This window comes from Pimephales promelas, chromosome 1 (genome assembly GCF_988280905.1).
Source record: "Pimephales promelas chromosome 1, fPimPro1.hap1.1, whole genome shotgun sequence".
Lineage (NCBI taxonomy): Eukaryota > Metazoa > Chordata > Actinopteri > Cypriniformes > Leuciscidae > Pimephales > Pimephales promelas.
In genome coordinates this window covers 10,739,766-10,765,176 of record NC_142769.1, presented here as the reverse complement: position 1 = coordinate 10,765,176, position 25,411 = coordinate 10,739,766, and the positions used below count along the sequence as shown (strand labels likewise).

Here is a 25,411-nt window from a genome sequence, read left to right as displayed (position 1 = left end):
CTCTTTTTTTTACTCAATGTCAACCATTAGCAAAAACTGTGATACTTACAATAAGGTCGCATTAGATGATGCATCATCTAACGTAAACTAACAAGAGCTATCCATTTGTTACAGTATTGTTAACATTTAGTAAATAAAAATATACATACATTCCTAGTTCATGCTCATTAAAGGGATAGTTCACCCAAAAATGAAATTCTGTCATCATTTACTCACCCTCAAGTTGTTCCTAACCTGTAATGTTTTGGTTCGGCTGAACACAAAAGAAGGTATTTGGAAGAATGTTGGTAACCATACATATCTCAGGTCCCATTTGACAACCACAGTAGGAAAAATACTATGGTAGTCAATGGGGCACAAGATCTGCTTGGTGTCATGAAACTGCACATGGAACATGGACAGAGGTCATCCAAACGCAGGCTTTATTAAAGAGGAGAATCCAGAGACAGGTACAAGGAAACAGGCAGAGGTCAAAACCAGGTAAGCAGTCCAGATCAGTAATCACACAATTCAGGGATTAGGCAAACGGGAAGACCAGATACAGGCAGAGAGTCCAGGAACCGTGAAACTAGGAAATACTAAGGAAACTAGGAAAATACTCGAAGCAGTCAGACAACATACACACACAATACTGAGCACCGAACAAAGGGGAAACTTGGGCTTAAGACAGGTGAACTAAACAAGATGATACAACACAGGTGCATGAAATAAACCATAATCAGTCCAGGGTAAAACATGACTGAAACAATAAACTAGGAAGGAGTACCCCCCAGAGGCTCAAGCGGGCACTCCAGCCGCAGATCGTCACATAACCCCCCCTCTAAGGAGCGGCTTCCAGACGCTCCTAGAACGATCTAGGCGGGGGGCAGAGTGAAGGTGATCCCGGGGGAGGGACGGAGGGCCAGGCCCGTGCAGGGGAACGGGACCAGAACACAGGCAAGGCGGGCCTGGGCCGTGGAGCGTGGGTGACCAGGTTGGAGCAGGACGTGATGGCGGCCAGGGCGGAGCAGGACGTGATGGCGGCCAGGGCGGAGCAGGACGTGATAGCGCCCAGGGCGGAGCAGGCTCAGGCAGAGATGAGGGCAGAGCAGACTTAGGTGCGGTCCATGTCAGTGCCACCTCCATAGCCCCCACAGAGTACCTACTGCCCCCCCCAAAAAAATACTTGGGGAAATTCCCGGGAGGAACCTCTGGGTGGTGAACGGGTACAGGAAAGGCCTCCCGGAGCTTGAAGGGTGCAGGCAGAGCGAGGCGCAGAGGCGGGGCCGGCAGGGCGAGGCGCAGAGGCGGGGCCGGCAGAGCGAGGCGCAGAGGCGGGGCCGGCAGAGCGAGGCGCAGAGGCGGGGCCGGCAGAGCGAGGCGCAGAGGCGGGGCCGGCAGAGCGAGGCGCAGAGGCGGGGCCGGCAGAGCGAGGCGCAGAGGCGGGGCCGGCAGAGCGAGGAGTCTGGGCACGCTCAGCGGGGCCTGGCGAACCGAACGAGTCCTCCTTATCCTCCTCCTGCGGCGGTGCGTCACAGGGCTGGACAACTCACTCACTTGAACTGGAGATGCAGCGCTCACTTGAACTGGAGATGCAGCGCTCACTTGAACTGGAGGTTCAGCGCTCCCTTGAACTGGAGATTCAGCGCTCCCTTGAACTGGAGATTCAGCGCTCCCTTGAACTGGAGATTCAGCGCTCCCTTGAACTGGAGATTCACTCACTTGACTCGATTTGGACCTGGACACACTTGACTTGGACCAGGACACACTTGACACACTTGACTTGGACCTGGACACACTTGACTCACTTGACTCGGCCGTTGACTCACTTGACTCGGCCGTTGACTCACTTGACTCGGCCGTTGACTCACTTGACTCGTTCGGCCCGGCACTTGACTCGGCTGGCACGCGCTCAGTGGAAAACTCCTGAGGCAGGAATGCAACGGAGCTCACGTGAAGTGTTAGAACAACAGGATTCACATTTCGCGTGGATTCGGGGGACTCCTCACCAAGTGCTGGTTCAACTGGGCTTTCATGTAGCGCAAACTCGGCGGAGCACGTGTGAAGCGCTGGTTCACCGGGAGACTCTAGATGCGTGGATTCAGTGGGTACTTTGTAAAATGCCGAATCGTCGGGTCCTCTGTGAAGCAAAAGTTCCAAAAAATCCACAGTAAAAAGCGAACCGCTCATGGAAAAGGCCAGATCAATATATTGGGAAAGAGTCCAGCTTGGACTCGGAAACGGTATATCAGAGCCGAGCGGTTCAGACAGTCCTCCCCGAAAGAATATCATTAAACAAAAATCATCCAAGTAGGACTGATGAGAGAGATTCAAAAAATCCATCACAAAAACCTTGAGAGGACGTTCTCCTTGGCGGAGGCATACAATCTGTGCTGTGGGATCCATTGCGAGGTCCGTGTTCCTCTCAGCCGCTGGATCAGTAGTGGCTCAGTATTCTGTCATGAAACTGCACATGGAACATGGACAGAGGTGATCCAAACGCAGGCTTTATTAAAGAGGAGAATCCAGAGACAGGTACAAGGAAACAGGCAGGGGTCAAAACCAGGTAAGCAGTCCAGATCAGTAATCAAACAATTCAGGGATTAGGCAAACGGGAAGACCAGATACAGGCAGAGAGTCCAGGAACCGTGAAACTAGGAAATACTAAGGAAACTAGGAAAATACTTGAAGCAGTCAGACAACATACACACACAATACTGAGCACCGAACAAAGGGGAAACTCGGGCTTAAGACAGGTGAACTAAACAAGATGATAAAACACAGGTGCATGAAATAAACCATAATCAGTCCAGGGTAAAACATGAATGAAACAATAAACTAGGAAGGAGTGCCCCCCAGAGGCTCAAGCGGGCACTCCAGCCGCAGATCGTCACACTTGGTTACAAACATTCTTCCAAATATCTTCCTTTGTGTTCAGCAGAACAAAGACATTTATATAGGTTAGGAACAACTTGAGGATGAGTAAATGATGACAATTTGAATTTTTGGGTGAACTATCCCTTTAAACTATCCCTTTTTTTTTCGAAAGTGAACAAAAGTCTTCCGGGTTAAGAACGACACAAGGGTGAGTAAATGTTTTTAACTAACTAACCCTTTAAAACATATCAACAGATATGATTTCTGATTTTAGTAATAGTAACAGATACAATGTTTGATTTTAATAATAGTAAATGTTGAAATGACTATTAGCTAAGAGTAATACATGCTTTAGAAGTATTTTTATTCTCTAATGTTACTTTACTGTATGTATATATCTACATTCCATTTGCCAATTTACAAAATGTCAAATTTATGTTAAATACATCTAAATTATTGAAAAGTAATATTGATATAGAATATCAAAGTAAAACATCTATAAATATATATTATATATATATATATATATATATATATATATAAATTAAAAGATCCTTGTAAAAAAAGGGAAGATATATCATATTAGTGCTTAGTGATTTGACGTCTTACCTGGCAGGCGTCCACACAGGAGTCACTCCCGGCACACAGCATCCCTGACCGGACCTCTGATCCATACACATCTGGACTCGAACACTGGTCAAACGGAATAATCTTCACCACTCCCTCGATCAGGTCTGAATATGAGTTTGCCTCTAAACAGACACACACAAGTTACTTTCAATTTTATGCAGATCATGATTAATGTTTATACTATAAACTCAAATGGGAAAAGATGACAAATTCAGACCTTAGTTGCAGATATTTTTTTCTTGTTGTAAGAATAAATTTGGTTCATTCTGATACATTTTTCAAAAAACAAGACAATATCCATTTAGCTTCTCAAGACAAACATACAGAGTAAGAAAATCTTTTTTTTTTAACGGAACTATCAGAATAATGCTGACCTCAAACAATTACAATGTGATACAGACATTATTTTTACACACAGACACAGACACATAAGTTAATCGCTGGTCTAAACTAATGCGCTGCTTATTGTAACGCACACACAGACAGACATTAGCTAGCACATCATGTGTAGATTGCGGGCACACAGTAACATTCAGAAGCGCAGATATGTATTGTCAACAGTGTTGAGGGTAACTCATTACAAGTAACTTGAATAACGTACCGTAATCAGATTACTTTTTCAAGTAACTAGTTAAGTAATGCATTACTTTTTTAATTTACTATTTACTCAAATAATTCACATTTATTGACTGACAGTTCTCCTGTCCCCGTGTTGAGAGAAAAAAAGTGAGGAGGTGTTGTGTGCGCTGTGTAAACATGATGATTTAGTTCTAGACTAAATGCATTTACTTATCTCACTTGCACGAAAACATTCAGTATTCCTCAAAATGAATAAAAGCAGTCAAATGCAATAATTTTAACTATATTAAATGATACAAATATACTTTATCTATTTAATCTCACTTTATTAACCAATGTCTTTGCTGCTGACCTTCAATGATCTAATTCAAACAAACTAATAAGCAAAAATTACTTTAGATTAGATTTTCCAGGTAGAATTTATTCACATCGTTCTCTCACTAACGCATTCATATAAATGTAATCTTTACCGTGCTACTTTATCTGTATCTGATTTAGAACGAGCAAAAATCTGTGAGAAATATAAGGACCCAAAGACAAAAGAACTGATCAAAATAAGCGGTTATGTAGGAGAAATAGCCTTATGGGACGTCATATGCTATATCTGTGCACAAGCCAACCCGCGTTTGAGTCTTAGCTCGTGATTCATTATTGATAGTCACTTTAATGTTGACATAAAAAAAAATTGAAGTTGTTCAACCGCTAATATAGTAGCTTTATTTAACTTTATTTGTTATAATTTTGATGATTATGGCTTACAGCTATGAAAACCTTTTTACAACATTCTAATTTTGAATTTGGGGTTTTCATGAGCTGTAAGCCATCAAAATTATCACAAATAAAGGATTGAAATATCTCACTTTGCCTGTAATGAGTCTATAAAATATATTAGTTTCACCTTTTAAGTTGAATTACTGAAATAAATGAACTTTTGCACGACATTCTAATTTTTCGAGTTTCACCTATACTGTTTAATATGTGTGTGTGTTCCAACACAGCGAGCTGCTGTAACGTACGGACAGAGACGGTCGGATCCATGTGCAGCACTTTATTAAAACAAGCAGACATGAAAACTGGCAAACACTTAAACAAAGGGGCAATCCAGAAACTCGTGGTCTAAACAGGCAATGGTCGAGGCAGGCAGCACAGGTTCGAGAGCAGTCCAGGAAACAGGCAAGGGTCAAGAGTCCAGGGAAACACGGAGACACAGAACAGGGAATAACGCTCGGAATTGTACGCTTACAGGGTAACAAGACTTCGCAAGGGACACAGGGAAAACTCAGGCTTAAATAAGGAACTCAATAACCAATAATGAAACACAGCTGAACATAATGCAACACAAAGAGTCCAAGGGGAAACATAACATGGGGAGAGAGTGCCCTCTAGTGGCTCTCGAGGGCACCACGGCTGCTGATCGTCACATAACCCCCCCTCTAAGGAGCGGCTTCCAGACGCTCCTCGAACAATCCAGGCAGGGGGCAGAGTGAAGGCGATCCCGGGGGAGGGACGGAGGGCCAGGCCCGTGCAGGGGAACGGGACCAGGACACAGGCAAGGCGGGCCTGGGCCGTGGAGCGTGGGTGACCAGGGCGGAGCAGGACGTGAAGGCGGCCAGGGCGGAGCAGGACGTGAAGGCGGCCAGGGCGGAGCAGGACGTGAAGGCGGCCAGGGCGGAGCAGGACGTGAAGGCGGCCAGGGCGGAGCAGGCTCAGGCAGAGACGAGGGCGGAGCAGACTCAGGTGCGGTCCATGTCAGTGTCGCCTCCAAGGCCCCCGCAGAGTACCTAGTGCCCCCCCAAAAAAAATACTTGGGGAAATTCACGGGAGGAACCTCTGCGTGGTAAACGGGTTCAGGAAAGGTCTCCCGGAGCTTGAAGGGCGCAGTCAAGGTGAGGCGCAGAGGCGGGGCCGGCAGGGCGAGGTGCAGAGGCGGGACCGGCAGAGCGAGGCGCAGAGGCGGGGCCGGCAGAGCGAGGCGCAGAGGCGGGGCCGGCAGAGCGAGGCGCAGAGGCGGGACCGGCAGAGCGAGGCGCAGAGGCGGGACCGGCAGAGCGAGGCGGAGAGGCGCGTTCACCGGGGCCTGGCGAACCGAACGAGTCCTCCTTCTCCTCCTCCTGCGGCGGCGCATCACAGGGCTGGACAACTCACTCACTTGAACTGGAGATTCAGCGCTCACCTGAACTGGAGATGCAGCGCTCACCCGAACTGGAGATTCAGCGCTCATTAGAAGAGGAGATGCAGCGCTCACTTGAAGAGGAGATTCAGCGCTCACTTGAAGAGGAGATTCAGCGCTCACTTGAAGTGAAGATTCACTCACTTGAACAGGAGACTCGCTCACTTGAACTGAAGATTCGGCACTCACTTGAACTGAAGACTCAGCCCTCACTTGAACTGGAAATTCATCCACTTGAACCGGAGATTCATCCACTTGAACAGGATCACTCACTTGAACTGAAGATTCACTCACTTGAACAGGAGACTCGCTCACTTGAACTGAAGACTCAGCCCTCACTTGAACTGGAGATTCATCCACTTGAACAGGAGATTCATCCACTTGAACAGGATCACTCACTCGAACTGAAGATTCACTCACTTGAACCGGAGACTCATCCACTTGAACTGAAGACTCACTGGACAGACTAAATTCAACACTGGACACACTTGATTCACTCGGCTCAGCACTTGACTCACTTGACTCGGCACTCGATTCACTCAGCTCGGTATTTGACTCACTTGATTCACTCAGCTCGGCACTTGACTCACTCGAGTCGGCTGGCACGCGCTCAAACTCCGGTTCGACCCGCGACACCTCCGCTGTCTTAGAAACAGCACTTTTAACAGGGCCAGTGCGGGATACGGGCTCGAGGGGTCCGACATGATGAGTGGTTTTGGCAGGAACGATATGCTTAGAAGCTCCTCTGACGGTCCTTAAGGGAGGATCAAACAGTTTAGCGAGCTGAGGCTTATGCGGCGTGCGGAGTGAGTGAGAGAAATCCGCCGCATACGAACCTCCCCGGCGCAGGGAAAAGAGCAGTTCCTCGAGACCCTCCTTTTCTGCGGGGAGTTCAAAAGCCTTTCTGAACAGGGCGGTAAACACTTCGAAAGGAGGAAACGACATCCGACCTGGTTCCCAAAACGTGCCTGCCCACTCCAGAGCCTTTCCAGTCAACAGTGAGCAGATGAAAGAAACGCGGTCGGTATCCGAGGCGTATAACTGGGGCTGATGTTTCATATATAAACTGCACTGCTGAAGAAATCCTTCACACGCTTCAGGTGAGCCATTAAACTTCTCGGGAAACGGCGTACTGGAATTACTGCATGCGGTACTCACACAGGGTTGCGGTGGAACAGGTGCAGCGGGAGCTTGGGCTTGATTAGTGCTTGTGCTCTGCGGAGACCATGACTGCACGGAGCTTGCTAGTTCCTCGAGGAGAGAAGTTAGTCTCGCCAGCTGAGAACTATGAGAGGCTAGCATTGAAGCTCGGGTCTTGACCACGGCGGATAGATGCTGAAAGTCTGCTGGATCCTCGTTTGGCGAAGTCTTCTGTAACGTACGGACAGAGACGGTCGGATCCATGTGCAGCACTTTATTAAAACAAGCAGACATGAAAACTGGCAAACACTTAAACAAAGGGGCAATCCAGAAACTCGTGGTCTAAACAGGCAATGGTCGAGGCAGGCAGCACAGGTTCGAGAGCAGTACAGGAAACAGGCAAGGGTCAAGAGTCCAGGGAAACACGGAGACACAGAACAGGGAATAACGCTCGGAATTGTACGCTTACAGGGTAACAAGACTTCGCAAGGGACACAGGGAAAACTCAGGCTTAAATAAGGAACTCAATAACCAATAATGAAACACAGCTGAACATAATGCAACACAAAGAGTCCAAGGGGAAACATAACATGGGGAGAGAGTGCCCTCTAGTGGCTCTCGAGGGCACCACGGCTGCTGATCGTCACAGCTGCTTTGCTGTTTTTGTCTCCATATAATCAGCATCTTTAGCATCATCATAGAAAATCATTATCTTTTAAAAAGCAATCATTTTTGAAAAACAAAAAAACTAAAACATGATTCACATCTACACAATATATGAATACTAAAAATCTCTGTTAGTCATACTCACTTTCACTCATATGACCCCAGCCCGAGATCTTACAGCAGAAGTGATCCGGGAACGTTGTGCCTTTCTCTGGCAGGCAGATCGGCCTGATGAACTGTGTTTTCTGAGCACAGCGTCCGTTGACCTTCTTCAGCTTCAGTAAGACTATAAAAACAGCTTTTATTACACATAAAACACATACACAACACAAAAATGCATACTACCCGAATTGCAACGTCTTGGCAAGTTTTGAACAGGCAAAGAGCTTTAGTTGTTTTATTTCTTTTGGAAAATACAAAAGATGAGTTTTATTTTTAGACTTTTGGAGATAGGAATACTATTGACAGAACAGGAAATGGTGAGACTGGGAAACGACACTTTTCAAACAGCAAAAGTGCTGGTGAACAAGCATGTTGGAGCGTGTCTGTGTCACACCAGCCCACGTCTGCATCTGTATGTTTTATCCGCATTTACTTGGAAACTTTAAAAATCACAATTTGAATTTCCTCTGAAAATGTAAAAAACCTCAACTTGTTTGTTTGCATGGGCTTTTTGACTTATTAAAAGCAAAAAAGAAAATTACAGTGTACATATACGCATTAATGAGAGCAAAGGAATAAAGTGTACATGTTAGACAAAATAAAGAGTAACTATAAAGTATGTGTGGAGTTTTTTCTAGCTTGTGAACATAATGTCCCCATAAGGTAATAATGTGATAGCTGATATAACAGCTGATAAATCATGTGATTTTGTTTTAATGATGAAGATGATAATGCAGAAAGTGTTCTGTGATGGGTAGGTTTAGGGGTAGGGGGAGGTTTATGGGATAACATATAGTTCTTACAGTATAATAATTATTTTGTCAATGGAATGCCCCCATAAAACATGAAAACCCAATGTGTGTGTGTGTGTGTGTGTGTGTGTGTGTGTGTGTGTGTGTGTGTGTGTGTGTGTGTGTGTGTGTGTGTGCCCTAAACATACAGTAGGTCTCTTCAGACATGTGCTTGGACTGAACTCTAAAGATTGGAACTATTTAACTGAACTTTAGTCCTGGTCCTTACAATGTAGGTTAAACAAGTACACACACATGCAAGACATTGCTTGTAAATTTGTAATGATGTTAAAGATTTCAAATGTGAAGTCCAGACTCACCAATATCATTTAAGGTCGGCTGGAACTGAGTATAATTGGGGTACAAAATATAGTCCTCAACACCAAACGTCCTGGTGTTCGAGCCGGTGTCGTTAAAGTGATGTTGGCCAAGAACAACCCGAATCTGTGACCGCAATGGACTGAGAAAGAGAGTTACAATGAAGTTAAAATTTCATAAATGCTAATGTATATAAACACACAAACACACACACAGGACCTGAAATTAACACCCGACCACCTGCCAAATGCGGGTGAATTTTGCTATTGGCGGGTAACACTGTCAATCTACCTGCCACATTGGCGGGTAGCCAATGAGAATTGAGTGATTCATTAGGATTTTTACATTTCAACGAAGTCCGCTATTGCGGTGGACTTTAGCTAAAATGTGGCGGCACATTACTGGGGTAAAGAGGCCAGCTGAAACAAAACAAACAGCCAACAAAAAGATGAGGATGAGAAAAAGAAAAGTAAAGAAGACATTTTAATACAAAGTGAACAATCGGCGGCAATGGCAAGGTTCGTGAGCGGCTGATTTATGACAGCGACTGTTGTTTCGTAACGTTCATGCGATCAGAAAGAAGATGAGGCTCTTTTTCTGACTACGTGTGCGAGTATGAAACTGTTGATGAGATGGGATGAGATAATGTAATGCGTCGCTGTTGTAGGTTAAAGTACAATGACAGTTGCACAGATGTGTATGCGTGTGCAACTGTGCATGTTGGGAGTTGGGAACCGGTGAGAAAATGTCCGGTACCCGGTAATTTTATCAGTAATAACATTATTAATTTAGTTCATATTTAACCGTTCCTGAACGCTGTAACTAAAAGCTGTTAAGAGTAAGACCTGTACGTGACTAAATCCGCCATCAACACAGCCGCGTGTGATTTGTTTACGAGCTGCGGTAGGTCTAGCCTATCTGTTGAGTATATACTATGTTGTGTGTGTGTCTGTCAAAATCAATGAATAAAAAGATTTTTTTTTAAATGTATGTTATTAGAGTTATTATTACTTGACAGCACTAAAATGTGTGTTCTTACAAGTTAAAGAACAATATTGTGAAATTCCCGTTTTTTTTTTTTTTTTTTTTAACGTTTATGAGGCAAAAAAAAAATGGCTGGTAAAAAGTCTCTGTGGCGGGTGAATTTTTAAATCCACCTGCCACAGTGGCCGGTGGCCGAAAAAATTAACTTCAGGCCCTGCACACACATACTTGCGCAGGAAGCAGTGGGCCGCGGATACGATCCAGCAGGCGGAAACCAGCGTTCCCGCGCAGAACTCATCTCTGATGTACAACGCTGCCATCCAGGGGTGAGCGCCAGCCAATGCGGAAGTCCCACCCAGGATACGACCCCGATCGATCCGTTTCCTGTGCCTCTTACCACACGCCGGTGTCCTGGCAGGGGTGCGGGGCGGCCGAGGTACGGCAGTCATGACAGGAACTCTGCGGGAAGCTGAAAGCAGGAACAGAGAGAATATTCAATTAAAATAATCCAAACACACCTGACACTATGAGCCCTCGTAATCTTTAACCCTTAATCACTCTTAAAAAAGGACAACACTTAAGGTCTTTGGGGTCATTTTGACCCCAGACTTTTAAAGAGTGATTGCATAAGGAAATATACATTTTTTATATGGGAAACTATATATCATTTTTTTAATTCACTTCTCAACTAATCATTTATGCTGTTTTTTTTTTTGTTTTTTTTTTAAGTTTTCTACCTATTTACTGCACAATTACATAACTAGGCCATAAATTGGTACATGAAAAAAGATTTTTCTAAAATAAAAAAACACTTAAATTATGATGATAATTAAATCTAAACAGTTTTTGGACATTGCTCAATGTGTTAGGGATAGAATACTAACATCTGGTGGTTAGTCGAAAAACAGTTTTTCTTATAGTTAAGGAATTAAAGTGCAATGATCACATCTATCCAATAGGGGTCCATAGAGACTCATTCATTTTCACTTCATTTTTCTTGATGCTTCAAATTCTCCTCACAACTTGATATTTATGATATATATATATATATATATATATATATTGTGAATTGCACAAAATATTTTTGTCAAAATTAGTTTATATGTGGAACATTTCAGATTTATAATGTATTTACTTTTATTTTTTTAACAAAAGTCATTTTTTCATTTCCCCATTCATTTTCAATTGGGGTCATTTTGACCCCAAAGACGTTAAATGGTAATTTTTTTTTTTTTTACACACCTTTAGAACAACTGAATCGAACCCAGGTTTTTTTGTGCATGTTTAGATAGTTAATTAAGGAAAAGTCACTGAGTTTCATGGCTCTGAGATGAAGGGAACATTTTTAAAAAAATCAAGGAAAAGTCCAATTGGGGTCATATTTACCCCAAAGAGTGATTAAGGGTTAATAAAAATAGCTTTCCATCAATCTTTCAGCACTATCTCTAATGACGTGTTTACTGGTGCAAGGGTGGGACAACCTGTCAATCACATGAAATCCACCAATACGAAACCACAACTATCAACTAAGGTCCAATCAAGTCCCATGATATGTCACAATAGGGAAGAAAAGACTATCGCAACTTCTGTTTAATGCTGACTTTACAAGAAACTGCAACAAAAAAGATTTGTTTTTTGAGCATTTGTCGGCAGTTTTCCATCAGCTAAGAAAAAGGAAATCTGCAAATATGACACAAATTAAATAGAATCAATAGGCCTATGTGTGCTGAATGAAACCATATATAAACAAGTCATTGCAAAAACTATATGTTTATTGTAATATATTGTAAAATGTAATTTATTCCTGTGATGCAAAACTGAATTTTTAGCACCATTACTCTTCAGTGTCACATGATCCTTCAGAAATCATTGTAATATGTTGATCTCATGTTTGCTGTTCAAGATAAAATTCTAAATTATTATCGCCGTGTCAGAACCGTGATATATTTTCATTTTTGAGGGCCCTTTTCACGAGTAGAAAGAACAGCATTTATTTTAAACAAACATCTTTTGTAACATTACAAATGTCTTTACTATTACACACTTTTACAAGTGTGTTAATGTGGAAAAAGAACAAAAAATCTTACTGGCCCCAAACTTTTGATCAGCAGAGTAAATAAATTGTAAATAGGTAAGAGCAGCTTGCTTTAACATGTTTGTCGCCGATCCCTCGTGTCGCTCATGTCTGTGCTAGAATCAAGGTTAATAAAACCCATAACATACTAAGGGCGTTCCATCTACATGATGTCAAGTGCTCATGACCAATAAACCTATTGCTTCAGGCAACACTGGTTTAGATTTCCTCGTCCCACGCCTGGAGGAAGCAGGAAGCAAGCACCTGAGAATTCTACAGAATTTTTAGGAAGCTTCATTTACTTCTAACGTGTAACTATTTTTGAGAAATCCAGAATATTCTGGAGAATCTGAAGGACTTGTTGCTCTTGTGTGTGCATGTGTAGTTGTACTAACATGGTTGTTTTGAGCAGGGCTGGATGTCGCAGTACTCCCAAGAAATGGCTTTCTCTGTCATTGTGTAACACCATGGCAGCTTATCTTGATCAGGATTCCTGCCATATGAAGTCACATGGAAAATCTCAGACAGTACAACATCAATGCTTTCTGCAAAATCAAATAAAAAGGTATCTATATTAAACACAGAATTACTATATTTTTACATTTTCAGGAGATGACATGAGAGGCATTTGCACATACTGCAATAATAGTTGTTAGGGCACTGCTATGTGGTTGCTAGGGTGCTCTGTGTGGTTGCTAGGTACTTGCTAGGTGCTTGCATGTGACCTGGAATTTGTGAAAATTGTATGTCATTGCTTAGAAAATTAAGTACACAGTTACGTAGAAGTATTACACGAGCAGACTTACTAAAATAAAATACTTGAACAGAATATACTTAAGTGAGAACTGAGCTGCATGTTAATAAAAAATGAAACAAAAATGTTTTTAAAAGTATTTAAATTTATATTAAAGGCAACTAATAGAACTTTAAGGTGTTTTTTTGAGCAAATTAGGTAAGAAATAAAATTTTAGGTGGGAATATGAAATTACTGTAATTTCATAATTCTGTTGTCTTTGAAATATGGTTAAAATTATTGCTGAATTTACTGACATTTGTGATATTTATACACATTTGCAAAGATGAAGTTGTTGTAAATGAGCAAGTACTTGTTATGTGTTATGTGTTAGTCAACACATCAAAATAAGTGTACTTTAAAGCTGCAGTCCATAGTTTTTCCTCTTTGTCGCCATCTCTGTTCGAAATCTGCAATTGCAGTTATTCACGGAATTATCAACTTTACGTGGGTTTTGCCTCGGCGCGGCACAGCGCGGATGAATCCAATGTTTGAGGAGAATGTGCAACTGCCAGTCTCCGCGCCGGTGTGGATACTGTCCTTCGGAATCGCAGATTCTACTTTTTGGAAGTATGACCAACATAAGAATTTCACTGGAAAATATCATCTGAATAAGTAAGATCCACTTTTGTTCTGACCAACTAAAGCATTGCAGTAAATCACGCTGATTAAATCTAACGATCACTTATCATATCACGTCAAACCATGCAAATTATACTTTGTTCTCAAATTGTTAATGTTAACAACATCAGGATTGCGTAACTAAATTCACTGCCTTTCAGATATTTTTCCTCGTTTTCGCATGGGCCCAGTTGCAGTCTCTTTTTTTCTGTAGCCACTCCGAAGTGAATCTCCAGTTGTCACTGGTGATTGTAGTTTGAACCTTTCTGGATATGCCATCAAATTAATAAGTTTAATTATATCAAGTGCTGTTAGAAAAGGCTATAAATCTCCATCTCCAACATCCTCACACGCAATATAGCCTACTACTCAAGACTCTTTCTTTATGTATACAGATGTGATGTAATGACACAAACGCATGCTCGAATCTCCCGCGGAAATCCACCAGTACAACATTGTTGAAAGCTTACCATTTTAAATTGAGCTAAGGCAAGCAGATAGTTTTACACTGGCTGGTTATGTACTTGCTCAAAAAAGTATTTATTTATTTTTTTATCATTTTTAACCCCAAAAAGTTACGGACTGCAGCTTTAACACATGTCAAATTTTTACTAAAACACAATAATATAAATGTACTGTAAATTAAATCTTTTAATATTACATGATAACAAAGTGCACTTTTTAAAAGGAAACATAGTCATCAAAGTGTAATCTCTTCAAGTACACTTAAATAGCATTTTATTTTATTAATATTATATTACCAGCAAATGTTATAGGCTATACTTTTAATGCTTGGAGTACACTGCAAGTGCCCATTCAACACAGTTAAGTGCACTTTTTAAAGTTACCTTGCCTTGCCTTTATTATAAAAGGTCAGTCTTCAGCAATTTACTATAATGACAAGCATGATGAGACTGTAAGCAGTCTAAGCAGTCACCTGCAGAAAGCATGTTCTCCAAGGCCCCTGAGGGGGGCGCTGTCCACTGTATCTACTGTCAGCTCACTGAACAACAGATCCGAGTTCCATGGCAGGCAGGATGATCCAGAGACAGTGACATTGGCTACACCACGATACTCTGCACCTGAATCACGGTAACACTGCTCTCGTGGGTCTGATGACACACAGGGGAAGTTTATTAATTAAAGATTATTAAAATACTTATACTGAATTTGGATGTGTGTTAATAGAGTGGTTCAGAGATGACAACAAAGAACACTAATTCACCCCTGGTTCCTTCAACATTTTCCTATTATGGGGTTTTATAATGTTTTTTTTGTTTTGTTTTGTTTTTGTTTTTTTATGAGTAAAACAAAGCCTGCTTTGAAATTTGTTTCTACAATGTAAACTGCATACAGTCTCACCCCACACTGCCTTATCTAGTTACTTATTAGAAACATACAACATACGTTTTAAAAAATAAACATTAAAAATTGTGTTTCCAGGATGTGTTTCATTTACGTGCTTATGTCCCCTCAAATATGACACAATTCTGGGGTGATAGAATATACAGTTTGTACAGTATGAAAATCATTATTTCTAAGAAAAATCCCCATAAAACATGGAAACCAGGTATGTGTGTGTGTGTGTGTGTGTGTGTGTGTACTCACTGATGTTACAGTATTGTCCAATATATCCAGATTTGCACCCACACACCTCTTCACCAGTGGCCTCAATCATTCTACAGACACCGTCATTTTCACAGAGATTTCGCGAACACACTACACACACACACACACAAAACAGAAAGAACAATGTTCAAAAGAAAAAAAGCAGTAGCTCCATGGGATCAGATGTCGGTACTGTAGTTTCAGTGTTGTACCCGTGTAACGTGCACGCTCGCAGCTGACCTCCCCACCGAGGCACGTGCACATCTCTACGCTTCGTTGGTAGATCCGTCCCCACGATTCTCCAATGTCATAGTGCTTCAGACGCAGCGGCTCGTAGCACTTCTCTACAAAACAAACCTTGATCTTTCAGAAAACCAAACACTCTCGACTCCTCCACCAATCAGAGTAACCCTGAAGAAACAACTCCACCAATATCAAATAACAGACAAAAGAAGAGAAACAAAAGCTTCACGGTACACAGGACATCTGATAGTGTTAAAAATGAGACATTTTCAAAACATAAAAGAGAGCATGGCATGAATGGAGAAACGAGTGATGTAATGCTTGAAAAAAGAAAGCTCTACTATACACACACACACACGATTAATTACTTACATGAGAACAGATCGTACACTATTATTGGTAATTACTGATACACTAATTAACATTGATGAGGATTTTATTCATTTTATTCCTGCTCCTGAGACGCATTTAATTCGGAAAGTTATAGTAGGTCCTATGGTTTAATAGTAAAGGGAATATTTCTCTTCTTATATCTCTAAAGATATCGATTCCCTTTGTGAAATAGAAGTACACTTCAGCATACTTATAATGGAAATAATAACATATTCATTATATTTTAATATAAATATTATATTTAAAAATATACTGTATACTTACATTGTTTTATATTCAATTAGCTTAAAATTTAGAGTGTTTTATTGACCCACTTAAATAGGACTTCTATGGAAGCTTGTTTCCGCCACTGAATGAAAAATATAAAGGTAATTGCGACTTTTTATCTCACAATTCTGACATTATTTCTCAGAATTGCGAGATGGAAAGTCAGAATTGTGAGATATAAAGTCAGAATTGCGTGATATAAAGTCGCAATTGCGAGATATAAAGTCAGAATTGCGTGATATAAAGTCAGAATTGCGAGATATGAAGTCAGAATTGCGAGTTATAAAGTCAGAATTGCTAGATATAAAGTCGCAATTGCGTGTTATAAAGTCAGAAATGCATGATATAAAGTCAGAATTGTGAGATTTAAACTATTCTGAGGGGGAAAAAAGTTAGTCTTATTTTTCCCCTTAGAATTGGCCTAATAAGTCGCAATTGCGAGTTTATATCTCACAATTCGGAGAAAAGATGTCAGAATTTCGACATATAAACTCGCAATTATGTGTTATAAAGTCAGAATTGCGAGATGTAAACTCGCAATTGTGAGAAAAAAAGTCACACTTCTGTCTTCTTTTCTCAGAATTGCGACTTTATATCACACAATTCTGACTTTATATCTCGCAATTCTGACTTTATATCTCGCAATTCTGACTTTATAACACACAATTCTGACTTTATAACTCGCAATTGCGACTTTATATCACGCAATTCTGAGAAATAAAGTCAGAATTGTGAGATATAAACTCGCAATTGTGAGAAAAAAAGTCAGAATTGTGAGATAAAAAGTCACAATTATTTATTATATTTTTTTATTCAGTGGTGGAAACAAGCTTCCATAGACTTCTAAGTCCTTCCCACTTCCCTTATTTACATCTTTACATGTAATTTCATAATTACTTCTATTATATGCAACGTGGTTAAAGTGTAATGCTGAATGTATTGGCAAGCTGAAATAACATTTGATGTAATTTCTATTGAAACTATTTCTGTCATGTATTTGAATATATTTGTAGTTACACATTTGTAATGATGATAATGGATTTTAGTACAATTAAAACAAGTTTACTTGCAAGCACAACAAAAGCTTAATAAAACTAAAACATGTACTTAAGTGTTACATTTTTTTAAGAACACTTAAGTGGCCTTTTATTTGATTATTAATAATATTATTATCTGCAATATTACTTATTTGAAGTACACCAGAGCACATTCAATACAATTAAGTGCACTTCTTTTCCACAAGGGATCACGTGAAGCCTTTAAAACAATATGCCAGTAGGTCAATGACTTTACATAACTCCACCTATGATTGTGCCATTGAAGTGGCAAATAATAACCATAATCACACTGAAATTATCATTTCATTATGGCCACTTACTGAGGCGTATTGCATTCACTTGAAGAAAAAAAATCTACTCTGTTTTTCTGAATTAACGAGTTAATTTTTCATGAGAAAATTTTTTTTTGCTCTGTTTTTCTGAATTAACGAGTTAATTTTTCATGAGAAAAATTTTTTTGCTCTGTTTTTCTGAATTAATGAGTTAATTTTTAATGGAATTTTTTTTTTTTGCTCTGTTTTTCTGAATTAATGAGTTAATTCAGAAAAACAGCAAAAATAAATTTTCTCATGAAAAATTAACTCATTAATTCAGAAAAACAGAGCAAATTTTTTTTCTCATGAAAAATTAACTCATTAATTCAGAAAAACAGAGCAAAACCTTTTTTTCTCATGAAAAATTAACTCATTAATTCAGAAAAACAGAGCAAAAACTTTTTTTCTCATGAAAAATTAACTCATTAATTTAGAAAAACAGAGCAAAAATTTTTTTTCTCATGAAAATTAACTCGTTAATTCAGAAAAACAGAGCAAAAAAAATTTTCTCATGAAAATTTAACTCATTAATTCAGAAAAACAGAGCAAATTTTTTTTTCTCATGAAAAATTAACTCATTAATTCAGAAAAACAGAGCAAAACCTTTTTTTCTCATGAAAAATTAACTCATTAATTCAGAAAAACAGAGCAAAAACTTTTTTTCTCATGAAAAATTAACTCGTTAATTCAGAAAAACAGAGCAAAAAAAATTTTCTCATGAAAATTTAACTCATTAATTCAGAAAAACAGAGCAAATTTTTTTTCTCATGAAAAATTAACTCGTTAATTCAGAAAAACAGAGTAGATTTTTTTTCTTCAAGTGAATGCAATACGCCTCCGTAGCCACTTCACTGTCTTTCACTCACTTTTTTCACACAGAGCTCCAGTAAAGCCATCCGGACACACACAATCAAATGAGTCTAGGTGAGTGTTCGTGGCACAAACACCCCCATTCAAACACGGGTTTTGCCGACAGAGACCTGGACCCTGACGTGGAGGAAGAAACCCTGAGGAGCGAATGAGATAAATAAAGAAAAACTTGCTTATCATCATGACGACAGGACTGATTCATCATGCAGCTGAGTTTGCTCATTTCTCAAACCTTGAATGAGTCAATGAGTCATATACAGCATCTGTTTTCCAAATCATAAACAATGTTGTGCCAAATGCAGTCCGCTTTACGCATATGATTACTGTGCATGTAGATACAGAAGCATTTCTGCCCATTTGAACTTACACAGCACATTTTTGTCCAAGTGAATTAAATTAATACTTAAGCTTAAACCGTCTTGTACAGGGAACCAAATAAGCCAGAACTGCCACTAATGACCCTTCAAAAAACCAGAGCATGACGTGAGCGTATACACAGACAGTGTGTTTGAACCAGAGCACCCGCTTGAAAACAAACTCTGTACATCTGCTGTTATAAACAGAGGTCTGCGTCTTACAAACAAAGCGTGTCATTTATGCATTAACATAAACACCTCTCTCTGAAAGTAAAACATCCTGGTAAACCAACGCATTCTCATCCTTTAACGTCATATAGAACGCTAGTGACAAAACGGCTCTATACTACGCACATGGCACCCGTTATCGTTAATATAACACGTGCTGTGAGGGCTAAGTTTAGGTGTGGGGTAGGGTGTACGTGTCATATTCACGCTAAAGGATTTATAACGTCTTGGGTTCGCGTGTTATATTAACGATAAAGGGAGCCATGTGCGTAGTATAGCGCCGTTTTTGCATATAGCGTTCTATATGACGTTAAAGGATGAGAACGGGCTGGGTAAACCCACAGTGTCAGCCATTAATCCATCCACAAGCAGGAAGCGTTCACATGACTGCAGACTAAAGCTGCGTTATACATTACATTTAATAATTTTCTCTAAGCAATACAAAATGAAGCAACATTGTGAATATCACAACGAATTTTCATTCAGTGTTAAAACAGATGAATTCACTTCCATGCAGTGTTGTTAATGAAAAATATTTTAATTCACTTTTATTTAGGATTTAAGTTAAGTTTTAAATATGTATGACCTGGTTTCACAAACAGGGTTTAGATTAAGCCAGAATTAGGCCTTAGTTCAATTAGGACATTTAAGTAGCTTTTATAAACATGCCTTAGGAAAATGTAATCATAAAAGTTCATTAAAAAGCGTAATTAATTAATCTTTGTCAATGTTACTAAATAAAATTACAACTGTTAATGTTAGTTCACATCGCATTAACTAATGTAACAAATTTTAATTTTAATAATGTATTAGTAAACGTTGAAATTAACATTAACTAAGATTAATATCTGCTGTAGAAGTAGTGTTCATTCTTTTTTTCATGTTAACTAGTAGTAAAGTAAAAGTAGTTAAAGTAAAGTAGTTAAATTGTTACCAAAATTTGTATTTCAGTGAATGGATTCATGCCTCAGGTGCCTCATTTGCATCAGCACTCAAAAATGTTCATGGAAGTCTCTGCATTGTATTTTTAGTATATTTATATGCTTTTGTAGAGATATTTGTATAGGTAAATATCACTGATTATAAAAAATTCCATTATTGCTTCATTTAGTTAATAATTGTGAACAACATGCCATGCTTATGTCATCCACATATTTAACTGTGCATCAGTTTATTAAACATTAAATATTTAGATTTTACTTGGCAAAAAATTCTCTGGTTGAAAAAAATCAAATCAGATCAAATACTGTCAATGAGATATCTAATATCGACAAAAGACTAATGCAAAATCGTATGACAATTTACATGAAAGAGAGAAAAAAATACATTTCTTACCATTAAACAACCGTGTGGGTGAACTACAGTATCCCCACTTCTGGTCACGGTCAAAGTTGTGTGTTAAAGAACACCTGCAAGTCAAACCAAAAACACAATGATCATGACACACATCTGAATTACTCAAGACTTGCGTAAAGCTCAAACAGACAGAATCTGAAACAGTGGTGCAAATCTGATCTGAATGGGTCATTTACAGCTCTAAAATGTAAATGCCACATTAGACAAAAACCAAGCAATACTGGACAAAGAAACACTGAAAACTGAGGGTTTAAATAGACATGGTGATCGACTGTAACAGACCAGGTGTGATGGAAACGAGGGAATAACTAATGACAGGGACACATACAAACAGAGCAAACTAGACTAAGCTGAACATACACGTTACAGTTGTACCAAACCAGCTGTTAATTAATGATGTTATTTTTATCCAGGGATCACAAAGGTAGATATTTCATCACAACTTTGAATTTGTATCATATTGGCCACCCTTGTTAAAAAAACAATTGTGCATAACACTTGTAGTGTACTTCAAATCTTAAAAGTACAGTACTTTTGAAAAAAGAAAAACTACCGATAATAAAATTTCAATAAAATAAAAGGCTACTTAAGTGTTCTTAAAGTCCCTGTAAAATTCTAAACACATTATAAATGTCAAAAAATCTATTGCTAAAACACATTACAAAGACGGTGAATTGTGGAGTTAGACTGTTAAACATTCCTTCACCATTGCTGTGTTTCGGATTTTTTGGGCAGGGCTAAAACGGGGGCTCGATGATAGGCTGGAGCCCCTGAGCCCCTGGACACGCCCCTACCCTTGATGACACACTGGAGCCACTGGGGCTGGCCCCTCCCCTAACAATAGAGCACATTCGCATTAGGGTTGCCGCGGTGAGGAAAATTTCCCACCGGTTAATCGACGTGTGACAACACCGGTAATCCCGGTGTCACCGTGGAGGGCAGGGCGGGGGGGTTAAATAGCTTTTAAATGCGTGCGCGTTATACTTTCACTTTCGAAATAAGCGTCAATTGCTTGAATGGACAAAAAAAAAAACTCGCTGATAATAAAACTTTTATTTATAGACAGAACTTTTATTAGCATAACAAACGAATAAAAATAACCCCATGCATAGGCTGAAAAAAGTGAAAATCGGCAAACTGTGGGCCCAAACAAATAAGAACCATAAAACGTTTATTAACGAATAAGAAAATAAAATAGGCCTAAATAAATTACACAAAGTTTAAATGAGATAAAACCAATTAAAAAGAGACGAATATAAAATAAAAACTTCAAAACGGACCTTAGCCTACATAAATGACATACTTTCATTTTCGAAATAAGCGTCAATTGCAATTCAGCGTCAATTGCTGGAATGGACAAAAAAAAAAACTCGCTGACAATAAACTTTTATTTAGACAGCACTTTTATTAGAATAATAAACGAATAAAATATAGACAGAACTTTTATTAGCATAACGAACGAATAAAAATAACCCCATGCATAGGCTGAAAAAAGTGAAAATCGGCAAACTGTGGGCCCAAACAAATAAAACGTTTATTAACGAATAAGAAAACAAAATAGGCTTAAATAAATTAAACAAAGTTTAAATAAGATAAAACCAAATAAAAAGAGACGAATATAAAATAAAAACTTTAAAAAGGACCTTAGCCTACATAAATGACAGCACTCTAAAAAAAAGTAAAACACTATAAATTGGCATTTATTAACATTAATATATATTGGCCAAAATATTGCCAAACAGGCGCTTTTGCATTGCGTTTTGACACCAAATCTTCCGCCATTATCTTGCTTTTCTGTAATTTGACTCGTTCTCGTCTCCACACGTGCTAAATGGAATCCTGATGCTTGCTGATCTGTGACGTGACGGCACGCGTTGCGCAGCTCATTTTTAATTATAATGCTCTCTTCAGAACTAAATAATTGAAAATGATTATTTTTAATTAATTCAAATAAATATTTTAGCAAAAACGAATACTTTAAAAAAAAAAGTCAAGACATCGCGGTGTCACGGTGGGAAAGTGATGTCACCGGTGATGGGGCTTAAAACCGGTAACACCGTCAACACCGTGTATCGCGGCAAGCCTAATTCGCATCAGTTCGCTCTCAATCCCGAGTTACTGTCAGTACTATTAATAACTACAGTCTACAGTTTGCTAGTTAGCTATGCAAGCGGCAACCTCCCTGTCTCTCTTTTGAAACCAACACGGACAGAAGTGAATTAAACTGCAATTCATCGACTGGCCGCTTGAGGCAGCTGGCAGCAAAAGTGAGTCAAATCTTTATCTCCCCCATGTTAAAATCAAGGGGGTAATCCATCGACCGGAAGCTGAAGCCGGCCTGGTGCCGCCATCTTGTAGCAGAACTTCACTTGCGTTAGCATTTCCATTGACTCCCATTCATTTTGACATCACTTTGACAGCAAATAACTTTACATCTGAGGCGTTTGAAGACTCCATTTGTCCTTTATTAAAGAAACACGACAATGTATAAAATGCTCCATTACCTTGTAGCTTATGTTATGGCCCAGTAGAAGCAGTTTTTTTTGAAAAAGTAGGCTAAAGATTGCGTCATAACCACGCGACTCTCTGTGGCACAGTAGAGAGATTACCGTATGGACAGGAGGAGAAGCTTGCGGGCAATCGGAGAAACGTGGAGGCAAAATGACAAAAAATAATCAGAATAGCAAAAGTTTCTCCTGCAGCTCATGGACAGCTCCTACTCACACTCTCCACCTCGGAAGGGAATGATTCAGATTTCTCATGCCACAGCCACTAGAAGACGGACGGGTTGCTCACGTCACATCTACGTCGTCAAGCTCTGTTTGAGTCGGTTTGAGTCTGAGTGTTAGGAACGGAAGTCCTAAAAAAATAGTTTTGCTAGATAAGACCCCATTCCTCAACTGGGAACGTGCAGAGCCCTTTGAAGCACTTCATAGCAATTCAAAACTGCATTGATTTGGACTTGGTGGATCATGTTGGTTGCAATTGAAGTCCATTGTGTGGAGAAAAATCCTGAAATGTTTTCCTCAAAAAAACTTTATTTCTTTTCCACCGAAGAAAGAAAGACATGAACATCTTGAATGGCATTGGGGTGAGTATATAATCAGGAAATGTTCATTTTGAGTTGAACTAATCCTTTAAAGTTCTGCTAGAGCTCGAGCTCCCCCTTTTCTGGAGCTCCAGCTCCACCTCGCTAAATTTAGTGGGCGGGGCTTCACTGCAACGTCCAATGGGACAAGCTTGACCTGTACCTCACCTTTGCTTGATTTAATGGACAGAACATGACGCGCAATCAATGTTAGTGCGAGGTAGAAATAAATATTCAATTAAAATAAACTACATACCAATATCTAATGAGGTGCATTCCGGGAAGACGCCGCCAATAGGGGATTATCACCCTTCCGGGTTTCATGGGGTTTACATTTGTCAACTTTGTGCATGTCCACTTCCGACGCAGTCCAACAATGCCTGAGACTAATGCTATTTATGTCACTGCTCTGTTCCACTTTGTAAATCTAACCAACAACGCCGACCCTACTTAAGTTTTCATGGATTCCCGACTGAATTGAGCATAAGGAAGAAGTGGATTAAAACTTTACAAATAAAACAAGGTAGCACGTTTGTTCACTTTAGTGAATCAGACTAATTTACCAGGGATGCCGTATAAATAAACTTTGTGTAGTCCTTCATCAGTTCGCCAGCGAGATTGGTACCTGGATTCGAACCCAGGTCTCTCACACCAAAGGCATGTGTCTTATCCATTGCGCCATCACCACCCCATACAGGTCCGTTTGATCACTCAAATTCACATTATATATTTCATACTAATGAGCCACAAGTGCTGAATTACTGCTCATGCAGGTCACTTTTTATTTCATATTCAAATTGTGGGGTAAAGCAGCGCTGTTCCCATTCGAGGGAACTTGCGATGCGTCAATTACGCTTTGGGAACGCCCCTGCGTGATTGCGTCTGAAGCACGTGTCAACTAGTCCAATGGCGAGCGTGAACGTCACTGGCGGGTGTCATCATGACTTGGAAAGGATAAAAGCACATCCGATTAAGCTTCTGTGCCTCAGCAAGCACTCTATATCAAAACTGTCTGTCATATTTATTGTTGTCTGTCACGAAACCTCAATATTATATCTAAATGGCATCCAAACAACCGTTCAAGCTGTGTGGTTCTCCCTACTCTTGTTTAGGTGGGGATACACACAGACATTGTGTGATGTGTTTGGTAGCAGAGCATGCTCTGTCAGCCTTCAAGGGGGCTTTATGTTGAGCATTGTGAGAGGCTGTGCTTTGCACGCTCTGCTCTCACTTGTCACTCTTTCAACAGGGTTTTCAAGTAAGCGTTACTTGCGCCTCAGGCCCGTGGGGATCGCAAACGGATCTCACGGCAGGGTTTTAGATGGGCCCCGCCCTTTCTCAGCCTTGGGATCCAGTGCTCTCTCTCTCCGGAGTTGGAAACCCGTTCCTTCTGCTCTGGAAGAGGAACCGGTGCTTAAGCTGTCTAGTTCCGGAGAACTAGATGTGCTGAGCATTGAAATGGGGGAAGAAGAAATGCCAGCTTCTTCCCGAGCGCATGAGGAGCTGGTGGAGGTATTAACCTGAGCTAAGTTGTCTAAGTTGAATAATGAATGGCCAACCGAGAAACAAGGAGCTCGTCAAAAGCCTTTTAGACAAGCACTTTCTCACATCTAGCACAATACCTCCTGTTGAAAAGGCTCAGTAAGTTAATACTTATTGGTGGGTTGTGATTTATTGACAGTCGTAACTTGAGTTCCGCCCAAGAGTTTGACGCAACTGGTTATGTTTCTCTTGAAAGCTGTGGAGGATTCGTGTTTATTCAAGCCACATATGAGTGTGCGTAACTTTTAAAGTAAGTTTAATTTACACATATATAGTCTTTGATCTTGTTTATAATGCTATTTGT

At 40.0% G+C, this 25,411-nt stretch overlaps 1 protein-coding gene across 2 annotated transcripts in view; it reads right to left on the bottom strand.

Annotated features, from left to right (window-relative positions):
* Positions 1-25,411, bottom strand: part of hgfac (HGF activator) — a 37,050-nt gene that overhangs the window by 684 nt on the left and 10,955 nt on the right. The window contains exons 4-13 of one of the 2 annotated variants that reach the window (XM_089126229.1): positions 20,457-20,530; positions 18,534-18,674; positions 15,605-15,736; positions 15,393-15,503; positions 14,722-14,896; positions 12,766-12,863; positions 10,525-10,765; positions 9,315-9,454; positions 8,187-8,327; positions 3,466-3,608 (exon numbers count right to left, since the gene is read on the bottom strand). In XM_089126229.1, coding sequence (XP_088982355.1) covers positions 3,466-3,608; positions 8,187-8,327; positions 9,315-9,454; positions 10,525-10,765; positions 12,766-12,863; positions 14,722-14,896; positions 15,393-15,503; positions 15,605-15,736; positions 18,534-18,674; positions 20,457-20,530 — 1,396 coding nt within the window. The remainder of the gene's footprint in view (positions 1-3,465; positions 3,609-8,186; positions 8,328-9,314; positions 9,455-10,524; positions 10,766-12,765; positions 12,864-14,721; positions 14,897-15,392; positions 15,504-15,604; positions 15,737-18,533; positions 18,675-20,456; positions 20,531-25,411) is intronic. The other variant, XM_039669903.2, reaches the window with a different exon arrangement.